This window comes from Hyperolius riggenbachi, chromosome 6 (assembly GCF_040937935.1).
Source record: "Hyperolius riggenbachi isolate aHypRig1 chromosome 6, aHypRig1.pri, whole genome shotgun sequence".
NCBI lineage: Eukaryota > Metazoa > Chordata > Amphibia > Anura > Hyperoliidae > Hyperolius > Hyperolius riggenbachi.
The window spans coordinates 300,271,658-300,287,132 of record NC_090651.1 but is presented as its reverse complement, the minus strand read 5'-3'; the positions used below and the strand labels follow the sequence as shown (position 1 = coordinate 300,287,132).

General features: G+C 43.7%; 1 protein-coding gene across 1 annotated transcript in view; it reads left to right on the top strand.

The window, feature by feature from the left end:
• The window catches only part of ALDH16A1 (aldehyde dehydrogenase 16 family member A1), a 161,628-nt gene that overhangs the window by 49,584 nt on the left and 96,569 nt on the right, over positions 1-15,475 (top strand). Inside the window, exons 11-12 of the mRNA XM_068241163.1 lie at positions 895-1,000; positions 5,032-5,201. Coding sequence (XP_068097264.1) covers positions 895-1,000; positions 5,032-5,201 — 276 coding nt within the window. The remainder of the gene's footprint in view (positions 1-894; positions 1,001-5,031; positions 5,202-15,475) is intronic.

Genomic DNA, 15,475 nt, shown 5'->3' with positions numbered 1-15,475 from the left:
TATCGTTCTCAGCTCGGGTTCCCTTTAACCACTTAACGACCAGCCAACGCCAATAGGTGGCGGCTGGTCGCAGTGGTGTTTCCATTCGAGCGGCCGTTTCCTGTCAGTTCACGGAGGGAGTCTCCGTAAACAGCCTGCGAGCCTCTGATTGTGGCTCGCAGGCGAAATGTAAACACCCAGGGAAGAAATCCCCGGTGTTTACAGCATAAAGGAGATCGGCGATCCCTGGCCTCTGATTGGCTGGGGATCGCCGCCGTCTGATAGGCTGAAGCCTATCAGAGGCGGTACAGGATGGATCGCCGTCCTGTACCGCCCATAGAGAGAAGGGAAGGGAGGGAAGGAGAGGGAGGGGAATAGCGCTGCGGAGGGGGGCTTTGAGGAGCCCCCCCCGCTACGCACAGATAGCCGGCCGCGATCAGACCCCCCCCCCCCCCAGCAGGACACCCCCCTAGTGGGGAAAAAAGGGGGAAGTCTGATCGCCCTGCCTGCCACACGATCTGTGCTGGGGGCTGAAGAGCCCACCCAGCACAGATCATAGAAAACTCCTGCGGTCCTTAAGTGGTTATTTAAAGTGTCAACTAAAATGGATAAGGGAGTCTAGAGCTACTAAATCACAAATTACTAAATTACAAAACTTTATACCTCAACCGTCGGGGAAAATGGGGATTAAAACATGGCTTTTCCGTAAACTAAATACTAAACCTTAATACTATGTGTCGGTTAACAACGGTACCGGCGCTGTCCATTCATTTGAATGTGCAGTGCTTAAATGATGAGAGCTGCGGGAAGTCGTTTGCCGCTCAGCAAGCGTCCGTGTCAGCCGGGCCTAAAACCTCTACCAACCAATGCAAGCGATGTGTACTTCTCTGACTGATCATATTTTCTCATCTTCAGCATCAAGGCCGGCACAGTGTGGGTAAATGGACACAACATGTTTGATGCGGCTGCTGGCTTTGGTGGATATAAGGAAAGTGGATTTGGACGGGATGGAGGTAAAGAGGTAAGAGGCATTCAGTGTAAATATACATTCTTATTCTGGCACAATAATGTAAAATTAGCCTCTGAGAAGCCTTAAGACACCTTTCTTGATACCCATCAGATTCGTATGAACGTTTTACATGAGTCAGGTGATGCAGCTCTCGTGCTGATTGTCCCCACATGTAAACCTAGAACACTGCAAACTTGTATGTTACTGTGATTCTAGTCTCTGAGCTCATGAAGGACCCCTTCACTAACACTAGAACAGGCATGGGCAAACTCGGCCCTCCAGCTGTTACAGAACTACAAGTCCCACAATGCATTTGCCTTTATGAGTCATGACTGTGGCTGTCAGATTCCTGCAATGCATTGTGGCGCTGGTATGAGGTTGCTGTCCCATCTAGAAATATAAAGTCATATCGTCCACCCTGTTGTGAGGCGTTATACAGCAATATCTTGCACTTTCTAGTGTCATTCATATGTATGACAAGGCTATGCTAAATACACATTTGCCTTAAAACTGCAGGCATTTGCAGTCATTAAAGGAAACCTCAGACATTCAAGGTAACAAAAATGTATTCTTACCTGGGGCTTCCTTAAGTATGCCATGGGATCCCTCACGACCTCTCGGGCCACTCCATTCCATCGCTGGCCAGCCCGGAACATTATCCAGCCATCCGCAGTCATGCTCTACTGCCCATGCCCAGATGCTCCCATCTAATTCGCGCTCCCTGCACTGGCGCAGAACATTTCCACCTAACGTGCGATAGGATTGCGTGTGCTGCCTGGCCCGAGAGGATGGTGAGGGAGCCCGCGGTGTACTTGGGGCTTAAGGAACGAAGCAGGTGGTTTCAACGCTCAGCGCCGAAGCTGGGCGTCGCTATAGCAGCAGTGCTATAGTGCACGGGCGCGTAAAGGTAATTCGGTTGTTCCGGCGACCACCGGACCCTGGATTATATATATAGTATTTAACGCCACTGGGAATTTGAGCAGCAGCAGGGTGAGCTGTCATTCTGTTCACCCTGCGCCCAGCTCACCGGCGGCTGTACAATACATATGCTTGTGGAAGCCCCGGGTAAGTATAAATTCTTGCACCTTAAAGAGAAACCATAACCAAGAATTGAACTTCATCCCAATCAGTAGCTGATACCCCCTTTCCCATGAGAAATATTTTCCTTTTCACAAACGGATCATCAGGGGGGTCTGTATGGCTGATATTGTGGTGAAACCCCTCCCACAGTGGGATGTCCTGACAGTTTCCTGTCTGTGAACCTCATTGCATTGTGGGAAATAACAGCTGTTTACAGCTGGGTCCAACTGCCAAAAAAGCAAGCAGCATCTTCTTCCACTGACATCACCTCCCAGCAGGAAAAATGTCCCCATGTACAGCGCCACGGAATATGTTGGCGCTGTATAAATCAATAATAATAATAATAATAAATGCCATAATGTAAATCGGGGAGAGGAAAGATTTTACAATGGGAAAACACTGACTACATAATTTATACATAAATTATTTTTAAAGGACAATTGAAGCGAGAGCGATATGGTCGCTGCCATATTTATTTCCTTTTAAGAAATACTGGTTGCCTGGCTATCCTGCTGATCCTCTGCCTCTAATACTTTTAGCCACATACCAAGAACAAGCATGCAACAGATCAGAGGTTTCTGACATTCTTGTCAGATATGACAAGATTAGCTGTTTGTTTCTGGTGCTATTACTACTGCAGCCAAATAGACCAGCATGGTGTCAGGCAACAGTATTGTTTAAAAGGAAATGCATATGGCAGCCTCCAAAATTCTTCTTACTTCAGTTGTCCTTTTAAGTTTTATGTGAACAACAAATCTACCAAGATAGATCATACTGAATATCCAAAATATTCCTGGTGATGGGTTATGACAGGAATCTCTAATAGTGATGAAGACAGCAGTAAAAACCTGAAGCAGTTTGCTTCAGTAACCAAGAAGTTGGAGGTGCATGTTTTTTCCTCTCACATCCTAGAAAAGAGAACATAATGATAGACTAATTAGTTGGCCCAACTTGGCGCTAAAGTGTTTAGATTGTGAGCCCCTGAGGCCAGTTTGTCTGAAGACTTCACTTTGTTCTGTAAAGCACTGCTTAAAATGTTTACACTGCAAAATGTTTAATAGTAGTTGTTTGGTGACTTACTGTAATAATATAACTATCCAGCAGATGCCGACATAAGCTCACTAGAGAAAGACACTGGGAAAGTTTACCAAGACTGACTCACACTGAAAAGGGACAGCTTTTTAGTTTGTTTCTCCATCAAAAGTTGCTGTTTAGTTATATTTTCGGTAGCATGTCGCAGTTTCCTGATTTTAACCCTTTATGTGTCTTATGTTTCTAGAAAAGTGTATTATACGATTACCATTTTCATTCTCTTAACCCTTTTGTGACACAGTGCTTTGCAGAGTACAGTAATCAATGCATGTCACTGACTGTCCGCCAGAGGAGCTCACAATCTAATCCTTACCACAGTCATAGACTAATGTCCCCACCGCAGTTTAAAGACAGTCTGGGGGAATTGGTTTCTACTAGTATGTTTATGTGATATGTAATGTTCCTGAAGGAAGCTCAAACTATTACAGGGAGACAATATGAAAAATCTTCAGCCATCACAATTTTACCTCACCATAGGTCTTCCAACGCTAGGGAAGTAGTGCTGTAATTTTAAAGACTGATGGCAAGTTGCAAGGAACGGCAAAGGAAGGCATTGCCACAGGAAGAAGTGGCTGTTCTTATGAAATGTATCAAAGCTGCTGAAGGTTCTGAATATCCCATTATATAACCTCCTCGTGGGAGAACATCTTCCATGGCCTGTAGCACCAGCTCACCTTCACTTTAAAGGGCAACTGAAGTAAGACGAATATGGAGGCTGGCTGATTTATTTCCTTTTTAACAATACCAGTTGCCTGGCAGCCCTGCTGGTCTATTTGCTGTAGTAGTGTCTGAATAACACCAGAAACAAGCATGCAGCTAATCTTGTCGGATCTGACATGTCAGACACTTTTGATCCGCATATGCTTGTTCAGGATCTATAGCTAAAAGTATTAGAGGCAGATGATCAGCACGGCAGCCAGGCAACTGGTGTTGCTTAAAAGCAGATAAATATGGCAGCCACTATACACTTCTCACTTCAGTTGTCCTTTAATGCATCATCTGATCACAGCTTTCTAGATCTTTACCATAAACAGGTATTTGTTTCAGACAGTGCCCTTTGTCCCCCTCCATAGACTGTCACATTCACAGCTGAGGTAATTAGTGTTTCAGCAGAGCTACCTGTGTGGATTTCCACAAAACATGCACTGTTAGTGGGCCTTGAGGACAGGGTTGGGGAACACTGATAAGGGATTGTTATAGGAAAATGGCTTATGTAACTCTGATTTATGTTATGTCATAATTTCAACAAAATGTAGACTTTTTTTCATTGATAGTTGTCCATAGTTACAGGTTTGCTTGAAGATCACAGATGCATGCTTTGCTCATTAGTAGCCTTTTTTATGCTCAGCACACAGCTGTTCTCACCAGCAGAAGGCTAATTACTGCATTTCATTTGTAGGGTAATTGCTACATTTCATATGTGAGGTTAATGATGCAATTCAAATGTGGAGGTAATGAACTGCTATGATTTGTGGGGTAGCTGCTGCATTTTATTTGTGGGGGTTATTGCTGCTATGCATGTGTGGGGTGATTGCTGAATTTTAAATGTGGGTTGACTGCTGCATTCCAAATGTGGGGTAGTTGCTGCATTTTAAATGTAGTGTGTCCTTGAGTGTACAAGTTTTTTTTTTTTTTCTCTTCAAAACTTAAACATATGGTAAGTATTAAGCATTAATTGCACTTTGTGATAAATAAATGAGTATTGGGTTGCAGTTTGGGCACTCAATCTCTAAAAGGTTTGACATCACTGCCCTGGACCAATATCCAATGTAGTATAAATGAGAGGAGCTGAGAAGCTGCGGTAAGACATTGCAATCTGTGCTGCACCATGTCACACAGAGGGTATCTAACACATGACTTGTCCTCCGCAGGGGCTCTATGAATATGTGAGACCATCCTGGGAAAGCAGACCACGACCCAATCCAGGGGATGTGAATTATAAAACATTTGCAGTTACCTACGGTGCTGATGTGCCTCCTATTCCAGGTCAGAAGCAGATCAGTCCCTCTGTTATCCAGATCCAGGACTCAGAAATTCCCAGGTAAAATGTTATTGTTTATTAACATTTATATGTCTGTGCATTCAAACATGTTAAAGGGAACCTTAACTGTAAAAAAAAGTGTTTTACTTACCTGGGGCATAAAATTTTACGCATTACACCGGTAATGCGTACACGTAAAAATGTACTTGTTGATGTCTGCAATAGCTTCCTGCACCAGGAGGGATGCGTAAAAATGTACGCATGGCAGCTGGCCGACTCCCAGTCTGCAAAAACGAAACTAGCTGGCAGTGGGGGACCGGAGGTGCCATGAGTGACTGCGAGGGCACAGGATGGCTGCAGGGGGCTGGTAGATGCCCCAGGTAAGTAAAACTCATTTTTTTTAACAGTTCCCTTTAAAGCACAACTGAGCTGAGGCAAAGCTACTGAAGATAAGCAGGGCGGTAGGCGGGGAAGGGGAAGAAATGGGAGGGTGATAGGAGGGATCAACGCTGCAAGCCTGTCTCTTCCTGTCTGAAAATGTGACTTCAGACAAAAGTCAAAGTTTTCAAGGAGCAATTACAGAGACTGGTGGGAACCAGGAGAAGAACAGACGGCACAGGGGTATATGGATCAGCAGTTGGCTGAAGGTGTAATGGTTAAGGGCTCTGCCTCTGACACAGGAGACCTGGGTTCGAATCTCGGCTCTGCCTGTTCAGTAAGCCAGCACTAATTCAGTAGGAGACCTTTGGCAAGTCTCCCTTACACTGCTACTGCCAATAGAGCGCGCCCTAGTGGCTGCTGCTCTGCTCTGGCGCTTTGAGTCCGCAAGGAGAAAAGCGCAATATAAATGTTATTTGTCTTGTCTTGTCTTGTCTTGGATCCAGCATGAACATACCTCTGTGCTTAAATATGAACCAAGGAAGAGCTATGACCAAAAAACAGCACCACGTGCGAAAATATACAAAAGTAGACAACATTTTATTAGAGAAACATTAAACACTGTATATGCATAAAAACATTTAAAAAAAACAGTCGGTCAACCTCTTCACTGTAAATGGGTATATAATTAGGTAATGACACCTCAAATAGGTGACACATGAATGAAAGACAAAGCATCATCTGGGGTGCACAACATAAGAGCTACCGCAGTGAAAGATCCCGGGTTCTGTAGTACTCAATGTAAACTTAGTGAAAACTGCATATATAATATAGATAGGCAGTGCAAAAATAGCTGAGCAAATCATGCAAAAGTACGCATTTGTGAACATATAGACCAATTAAATATACTATCAAAATGGCTGAAAAAACACATAAACAGTGAAACCTGCAAACAGTAAGTATAGGTGGACGGCTGCATATTATGATGCTGGAACTGCAGTGCAGAGCAAAGTGCAGGAGGAGAGCGCTTACATGACCCAGGAAGGAGGATGAACGAGGTGACCGGCAAGGAGGGACACCCCCGGCAGACTGCTCTACCGGTGTCGCGGCAGTCACACCGCTTTGTCAAGAGAGGGGGATCCGGCGTAGGATAGGCGGAAACCGCCATATTATATAGTGTAAGGGGAGCGGTCACGTGAGTGCGAGTCGCGCATCACGTGATACCGCTGGCGTAACCCGTCCAATACAAGGAAAGCGAGTCTGCCGGGAACAGAAGACCACGCTGGAGCGCATAAAAGCATAAGTATACGGTGGGGCAGAGAGGACAAGCCTCTATGATATATTATGCAGTATATAGCCATCCATTTTGCTAAAGATTGAAAAAAATCAAGGTTAAAGTATACAACCCACATTTATATATTACATAGATTACAAACGACAGCTGAATCCATATATCCAATCAATAAAATGGTAAATAGTAGTCCATACGTCCATCCACAAGAGAAATGATGAGGCACAGTTTTCTTCATAATAGTAACATTAATTGCAATGCAAACCGACGCAAAGCGGACAGCACACGCCGCTCATAGGCTGTAAGGAATCCAAAAGATGTCCACAGAAGAGTCCAAAGCCATCCATCAAAGTATCCATGCAGAATGGTAATTAGCACAAATTCATTAAATTGCACAGGCACCAAAAACCTGACAGGCATATCAGATTGGTCGAGAGACGAGGTCTGCTGTTGATAAGTTCAGTCCGATTTCTGTGACGAGCTGTGTAGAATGCCTTCTTAATCACCTTTTTGGGATAACCACGGTCCAAAAATCTCTGCTGCAGTTCATCTGCCTCTGTGCTTACCTTAGGTAGCTTTGCCTTGGGCCAGGTATCCTTTAAAATTAAAGTATATAGTATTGTCACTTAACTGTACCTAAGAGGGGCTCACAGTCTAATCCCTACCCTAGTCATATGTACATCACTCATACTCTAGAGCCAATTTTTGAGGGGAAGCCAATTAACTTATCTATATGTTTTTGGGTTGTGGAAAACGCATGCAGATACAGGGAGAACATACAAACTCCATGCTGGCTGGGATTTGAACCCGGGACCCAGCGCTGCAAGGCAGGAGTGCAATCCACTACACCACTGTGCTGCTCCATATAAGCAAAGACCATTGCATGTGCCTGCCGTACTATATATACTCTAGTATAAACCAAGATCTTTTGCTCTTAAAATGCCCCCCAAAAAACAATTCTCAGTTTATACTTGGAGCAATGCAGGGGATGCTGGGAAAGGACCACTAGACACCAGGTATTCTGTGTCGAGGAGGGAGTGGGAACTAGTAGACGCCTGGTATGTGTATGGGGGAGGGGCTGCTGACCCCAGGACACCAGGTATGTTGTGGAGAGGGAGGGTAGAACCACTAGACACCTGGTATGCTGTGTGAGGGGGGGGGCGGGCCTCTAGACACCAGGTAATGCTATATGGGGAGGGAGGGGGAGACCACTAAACTCCAGGGAACACTGTATTGGGGAGGGAAGGGAGGTGGGCCAGTATGCATCGGATAATGCTGTAAGGGGCACTAGATTACAGGGCATACTGTATGGCAGATGTTAAAAGTAGCCGTTCCTACCCCAGGTTTATACTCGAACCAAACAATTTTTCAGGTATCTCAAGGGAAAAATACCAAAATGATTGGTCTGTATTCTAGCATATACTGTACTATAAACCTCTAGCTATGTGCTTCAGTAAGGCACATATTTACCCATGCAGCCTCCTCTTTAAGCCTGACCAGAGGCACTTCCTGCACCTCACTGGTGGGGCACAACGCAATGCCCAGTCGTGAGTACCTGCCTAGTATTCCTTCAGATGATACCATGCTCATTGTTTAGCAATCCATGCCTTTAAAAGCAAAGCAGCATAAAGGAGGCATGTGGGGAACATTCCAAAGGAAGATTTAGTAGAGTGCGCTATCATCACTCATCAGTGATCTTTAGTCTTCCTCTCACATGCTGTCACTCACACCTAGTGCGTGACAGGAATACTGAGCAATCACACCATTGAATGGATGACATGCTAATCCTAATAATGCAGTCTGAGCAGTTATATTTCAATTGCAGTATGAATGGAGACAATCCCCTGTGTTCAGCCTATACTAAGGAAGAAATGTTAGGTGTTTTATCTGCTATTTATACTGAACTGACACATGTTACACAGCTGGGTCAGCTGGAAAGGGTAGTGGTTAAAGTGAACCCGGAGTGAAAATAAACGAATGAGATAAACAATTGTATTAATCCTCCTACTCCTAAAAAGGACTTTTTTTTTAAAGATATTTCATGGTTTTATTTCATATTTAAACATATTTAAACATTTACAAAGTAGATTGAATGTTTTGTTGTCTCTGCTCACTGGCAGCCTATTAAGTGTCCCAGAGTGAAAATACATGAACTATTGACGTTTCCATCTCCCCCTGCTCTCAGAAGTTGTATTCTGCCAAGAAAACTTTTATGGCTGTACTTTGCTTATCAGTGATGATTACTATATTCCTGACGAGGTACCGACAAGACACAAGCTGTCAATTCCATGCCTAAAAATTAACTCATTAAGGCAGCAAAATAAAGCAAGTAAAACAGCCATTAATATGTTTTGCACTGTACACACACGTTTATCTCATCATGTCACATGTCACCTCGGGTACACTTTAAGGGTGTTGCCTTTGATGTAGGATTTCAGCCTTTGACCTAGGTTCGAGTCCCGGCTCCAGACAGTGGATAGGTAGTTCAATGGGCAAGCACGTAAATCGGTAAAGAGTCTTTGGGCAAGTACATAAAACATTAAGGATTTTATGGACAAGTACGTAGAATAGTAGTAGTTCCTGTAGAGTCGGTGCTCATGGTAAGCAGAGGTTGGCAATAAATCTTGGTTTCAGACAGGTAAAGGTCAGCATCAGACAGGAACAGGGCAGATAATTAGGTCAGGTCACAGATGAAAAGACTGCACACAAGTGGAGAAACTAGCTGCAATACTACAGCAGCTGGTGAGTAGTTCTCCCCAGGCTTTATCTGTGTTTTGGTGCCTGAGCTATGTACACACATAGGTGCCCTCCCACTGCCTAACATGTGCACCACCATTTTACAGTATATGACCTTTTTTGTTGGTTCTTAAAACTTCTTCTAAACCTGAAGGCAAAAACGGTCTGCCTTTGTTATGTAGAAGATCCATTAATCACTTTACAGGTAATGCCAAAACCGTCAAGGATTTTTTCTTAATTCTTTGAAACTTTTTTTTTTTTTTTTGTGCCTAAACTGCTATACAAAATTACGCAGTAGAAATGAATCTAATTAGCGTATTCAACAAATCCGAAATAAATATCTTGTCTGACCAGTTCAGCTCTTGTGACGTAGCGAGTGCAAATCTAGATATTGAGAAATCAATAGACGTAGTGTATTTGGACTTTCCTTACATTAGCCTGTTAAGAAGCTGAAGATGCAGGAACTAGGGAAAGCATGTACAGTCTTGATAGTGAACTGGCTATGAGACAGAAGGTTAAAAGATTACAGCAGGGCTATGTGGACAGCTAAATGGCAGATTAAGTTTAATTTTGATGCATGTAACCTAATGACCAAATAAATAAATAGGATGCAGCTGGGAACATCATACATGGAGAAGTGTAGAAATACTGTACTGAAATATTGTTTGATAAAACAACTGTATACAATTCCAAGCAGCAGTTAAAGCACGTAACATTTTTGGATACATAAAAAGAAATGCTCATTACCTATACTCTGTATACTCTTCCCATAAGAAGCATAGTGTGTGTGCGTGCGTGCGTGCGCATACATATATATTCATAGCATAGGAGCTATTCGCTAAATCAGGTGCATCAACCAGAACTGAAGTATAACCAAGTTCCCTTCCCTCCTTTAAGTGGGTAATTATGTTATTATTTTTACCATTACCATTTATATATGCCATTTAATGTGACTTGCAGAGTACTTTTACACAGTTTACTGTTATGTTTGTTGTTTTAGTATTGTACTGTATAAAACATTGGGTATAAGACTTGCACCATTTAGATTAGTAGTGCATATTGGAGTGTTTTGGGTGATTCATTTGTATATATATTATATTGTGTGAAGGAAATTCCCCAAGACCACACTTAGAATCAAGTTAAGACAATTTATTGCTCATATGAGGAGGCATGATACAACTGTCCCTCTATTGGTTCTAGACCTCATGACCCGTGCAGTAGGGCTGCTCACACAATGGGCTCGATTCACAAAGCGGTGATAACTCAGTTATCACGCCTAAAAGACTTTAGGCGTGATAACCTTTGCACTAGCAAAGTTATCACCGCTTTGTGCTCTAACTCGCGCGAAGCTACCGCGCGCGCAAAGTCCCATAGGGCTTAATGGGAGCTTCGCGCGAAGTGCCGGGTGCTGCGCGAGTTTCTTCTTATCATGCCTAAACTGAGTTTAGGCGTGATAAAGGGGTTTTCACTCGCGTGCAAACACTTTGCACCGCTTTGTGAATCAGGCCCCATGTCTAGCTTGAGGGTTCAGGGACTTGACTGTCTCTGCTGGCAATAACCTAACTTTATATAGAGGTATATTTCCTGACTTAGCTCAGCCTCTGGAACACGATTCGTTGTCTGAACGACTGGGTTTGACCTTTATTACCACATCCAAGAAGTAGGCAGGGTGTAGCCTCTCAGACTATTTTTATCGTGAAAAGGAAATAACGTGTCTTGAAGCTATGTCTACAAAGGGTGGAGGCTAGTTTAGTTTAGGTAAACTAAACTAGCCTCTGGATCAACAGGGATATGTGAGGGAGCAGGCTGGAGTTGTACTTTGTACTGGTTGAACTCGATGGACGTATGTCTTTTTTCAACCAAAATAACTATGTAACTATGTAAGAGAAAGATTATTAAAACATGTAAATGACTATAATACCAGATTAAATTTCCTTTAACATCTTGCAGACGTCAGAGATGTTTCCAATATTCTGTACACAGAACAGGCCACACCTGAACAGGCCACACCCTCAAGTAAAAAAATTCTGAACTCTAATCTCTGCCTTATGTTACTAACTGTCTTTAGAATCTACACTCTAATCACTGTCTCATATCCTTAGTGACCTGAGACAAGGATTATGGTGTAAGTGCGTGAGGTCAGTGATGTGAAGCAGGGATTAGACTGTAAACTCCTGAGGTCAGTGATATGAGGCAGGGATTAGACTACACTCCTGAGGTCAGTGATATGAGGAGGAGGGGCAACCTCTCCAACATAAGTCACCTGTAGGGATGTGCCTACAGTGCCTTATAGAAAATCCAGCCCTGTACAAATGTAGTGTCCCTTTAAAAGGACAGACCATAAAAGGACGATGCATATTCATTATATGGCTATATAAGAGATCTTAAAGAGGAGCTTCAGCCTAAACAAACATACTGTCATTAAGATACATTAGTTATGTTAAATAAAATAGATAGGTAAAATAATCTCTTACCCACCCTGTTTTAACCACCTTAGCGGTATGGACGAGCTCAGCTCGTCCATTACCGCCAGAGGGTGCCGCTCAGGCCCTGCTGGGCCGATTTTGATCAAATAAAGAGCAGCACACGCAGCCGGCACTTTGCCAGCCGCGTGTGCTGCCCGATCGCCGCCGCTCTGCGGCGATCCGCCGCGAGCAGCGGCGAAAGAGGGTCCGCCCAGCCGCCTGAGCCCTGCGCAGCCGGAACAAATAGTTCCGGCCAGCGCTAAGGGCTGGATCGGAGGCGGCTGACGTCAGGACGTCGGCTGACGTCCATGACGTCACTCCGCTCGTCGCCATGGCGACGAAGTAAGCAAAACACGGAAGGCTGCTCATTGCGGCCTTCCGTGTTATTTTTGGCCGCCGGAGGCAATCAGAAGAACGCCTCCGGAGCGCCATGTAGTGGGCTTTCATGCAGCCAACTTTCAGTTGGCTGCATGAAATAGTTTTTTTTTTTATTTAAAAAAAACCCTCATGCAGCCGCCCTGGCGATCTTAATAGAACGCCAGGGTGGTTAAAAGAACAGGCAAATGTTTGATTTCATAAGGGCAGCCATCTTTTTGGTTAAAAGAAGGTGACAGAGAGCATGAGGCACAGTTCCAACTGTCCTGTGTGACAGTTTCTATCCGGGTCAGGACCAGGTCAGACTGGGTCAGACTATAGCATAGCCCTCACTGATAAGTAATTATAGCCATAAAATGCTTTCCTGTCATTAAATGGTTTCCTGGAGCAGGAAAGAGATACAAAAGATCAATAATACATAGATATTTAAGCTCTAGCATACTCCAATTAAGGTGTCATTAAGCAGAGACAATGAAACTGTAAAAACTTGATTTAAATATAAAATAAAACTGTGGGATATCTAAACAAGTCATTTTTAGGAGAAGGAGGATAGATGCAATTGTTTTCCTGTAAAAAGTGTAGAAAACTGAAAGACAAGTGTGACCTTTGTCTGAAGTGTACAAGAGCAGGGACTTCCTCTGTGCATGTCCATCCCTTACAAATGTTTGTTCTGAGTCACTTATTAACTTCATTACTCCCTGATTGTAAACCAGGAACAAATCTGTTGAACTGCTTCCATCTTGACAGGAAGTAAAGCAAGCTGCAATTATGCCGCCACAGCTGCAATTATGTCTTCTTAAACTCGCCAAACCTCTAGAGCCGACACCGCCAATGAACAGCTGTCAGAACTTTGCACTGCCCTTTTCCACAGTTCAGACATAATAACAGGATTCAGAATTATTCTACTTTTTATCTAACATCAGATATATTTACATGGAACAGGAAGGAGAGGAATACAGAGGCTGCCATTAATAATAATAATATAATTATTAATGTGTATTTATATAACGCCGACATTTTCCACACTGCATTTTACAGAGTAAATATAGTCGTGTCACTAAGGCTACTTTCCCACCAAGACGTTGCGTTTTAGGGGATGTTATGGTCGCATAACGTGCCCCTAACGCAGCGCATGGTGGTGTTGAAGTTGGACATCCGATTGAGCTGCGTTATGCAGCTCTCAAAGTAGCCGCTCCAGGATAGTGATGGGAAGTCCGGTTTTTTTTTAAGGATTCGGATCAATTGAATCAGATCATTGAAAAGATCCGGATCTTTGAACCGAATCATTTAAATCATTTTACTAGGGAAGCAGACTGGCTGAAATGACTAGCAGGACAGGACTTTCCCTGCACTGAACATTCTGTATGTTCCTGTTTCTTCCAGACAGACATCCACTGTGAACCGAATCTTTCATTGTAATGATTCGGATGATTCGACTCACAAAAAAGATCCGGATCAAATGAACGATTCGTTCATGATCCGGACAACACTACAGTCCCACCACGAGTCTCCACAGTGCAGTGAATATTAATTAGCCATGTGGCTGGCACGGAGGAGGAGGAGGTGAGACCTCCTCCTCCAACATTACTGAGCATGTGCAAACAGTCTAACGTGGCTTAGCCCAGTATAACGTACAGCATGCAGCACTTTGTTTAAACGTGCTGCGTTACTATGTAACCCAACGTGTGCACTGTGAACAGCACATTAATTTTACAGTGCTGTGAGTTAGGCTGCGTTACTGGCTGCTGTAACGTGGGACTTTAACGTCCCACTGTAAAACCAGCCTAACTGTTCATCAGCGGAGCTCACAATCTAATCCCTACCATAGTCCCGTGTCTATCTTAGCCTAGGGCCAATTTAGCAGGAAGCCAATTAAAGGGAACCTAAACTGAGAGGGATATGGATGTTTCCTTTTAAAAAATACCAGTTGCCTGACTCTCCTGCTGATCAATGTGCTACAGTAGTATCTGGATCCCACACCTGAAACAGGCATACAGCTAATCCAGTCTGACTTCAGTCAGAGCACCTGATCTGTATGCTTCTTGAGGGGCTTTGGCTAAAAGTATTACAAACACAGGATTAGCAGGAGAGTCAGACAACTGGTATTATTTTAATAGGAAAAATCCATATCCTTCTCAGTTTAGGTTCCCTTTAAGTTATGTTTGGGCATGTGGGAGGAAGCCAGTGTGCTCAGAGGAAACCCACACAGACGGGGAGAAGAAACAAACTCCATGCAGATAGTACCCTGGCTGGGATTCCATCTTTATACCCTTATAAAGGATGCCAGTTGCTTGCTGTCATTCTGAGATTTTAGCTTAAAGTGGGATTATTCTCTCTAAATAAAAGAACATTTTATGCATCTAAAAAATGTTTTCTTTCACTGCAGAGAGCAGTACAGGGTTGCTTATCTCCGGGTAATCGGCAAATGAATTCAGTGCCGACCAGGAGACACGCTCTGCCGGTGTCTTGATTCTGTTCCCTCCTCCCTTCCTTTGCTGAATAGACACATCACCCTTTCTACTGCATTTCAGCCCTGCCACAAAAAGACATGCTGAGATACACTACAATACACTAACATTTCTATAGCGCTTTTCTCCCGTAGGACTCAAAGCGCTTGGGCTCTCTCAGATTCAGTAGTTGGTAGTAGGATGAAGTATTCACACAACAAAAGTTATATTTCTGCAAATGCCAAACTGAACAGGTAGGTTTTCAGTCTGTATTTAAACACGTCTAGGGAAGGAGCTGTCCTGATCTGCTGAGGTAAGGAGTTCCAGAACGTAGGAGCAGCATGACAGAAGGCTCTGGGGCCAAAAGTTTTCAGGTGGACTCTGCGTATGACTAGATTATTGGAACCTGTGGATCTGAGAATGCTGGGGTTGCTACGCAGCTGTAACATATCTTTCATCTATCCAGGGCCCAGATTATTTAGTGATTTAAATGTCAGTAGGCCGATCTTGAATAGGACCTTCCATTTTATTGGTAGCCAGTGAAGGGAGTGCAGGGCTGGCGTTATGTGGCCGTGACAGGGTTGGTTGGTTAACAATCTGGTAGGGCTGCACGGTTTTTCGTTTTAAAACCGAAACCGCGGT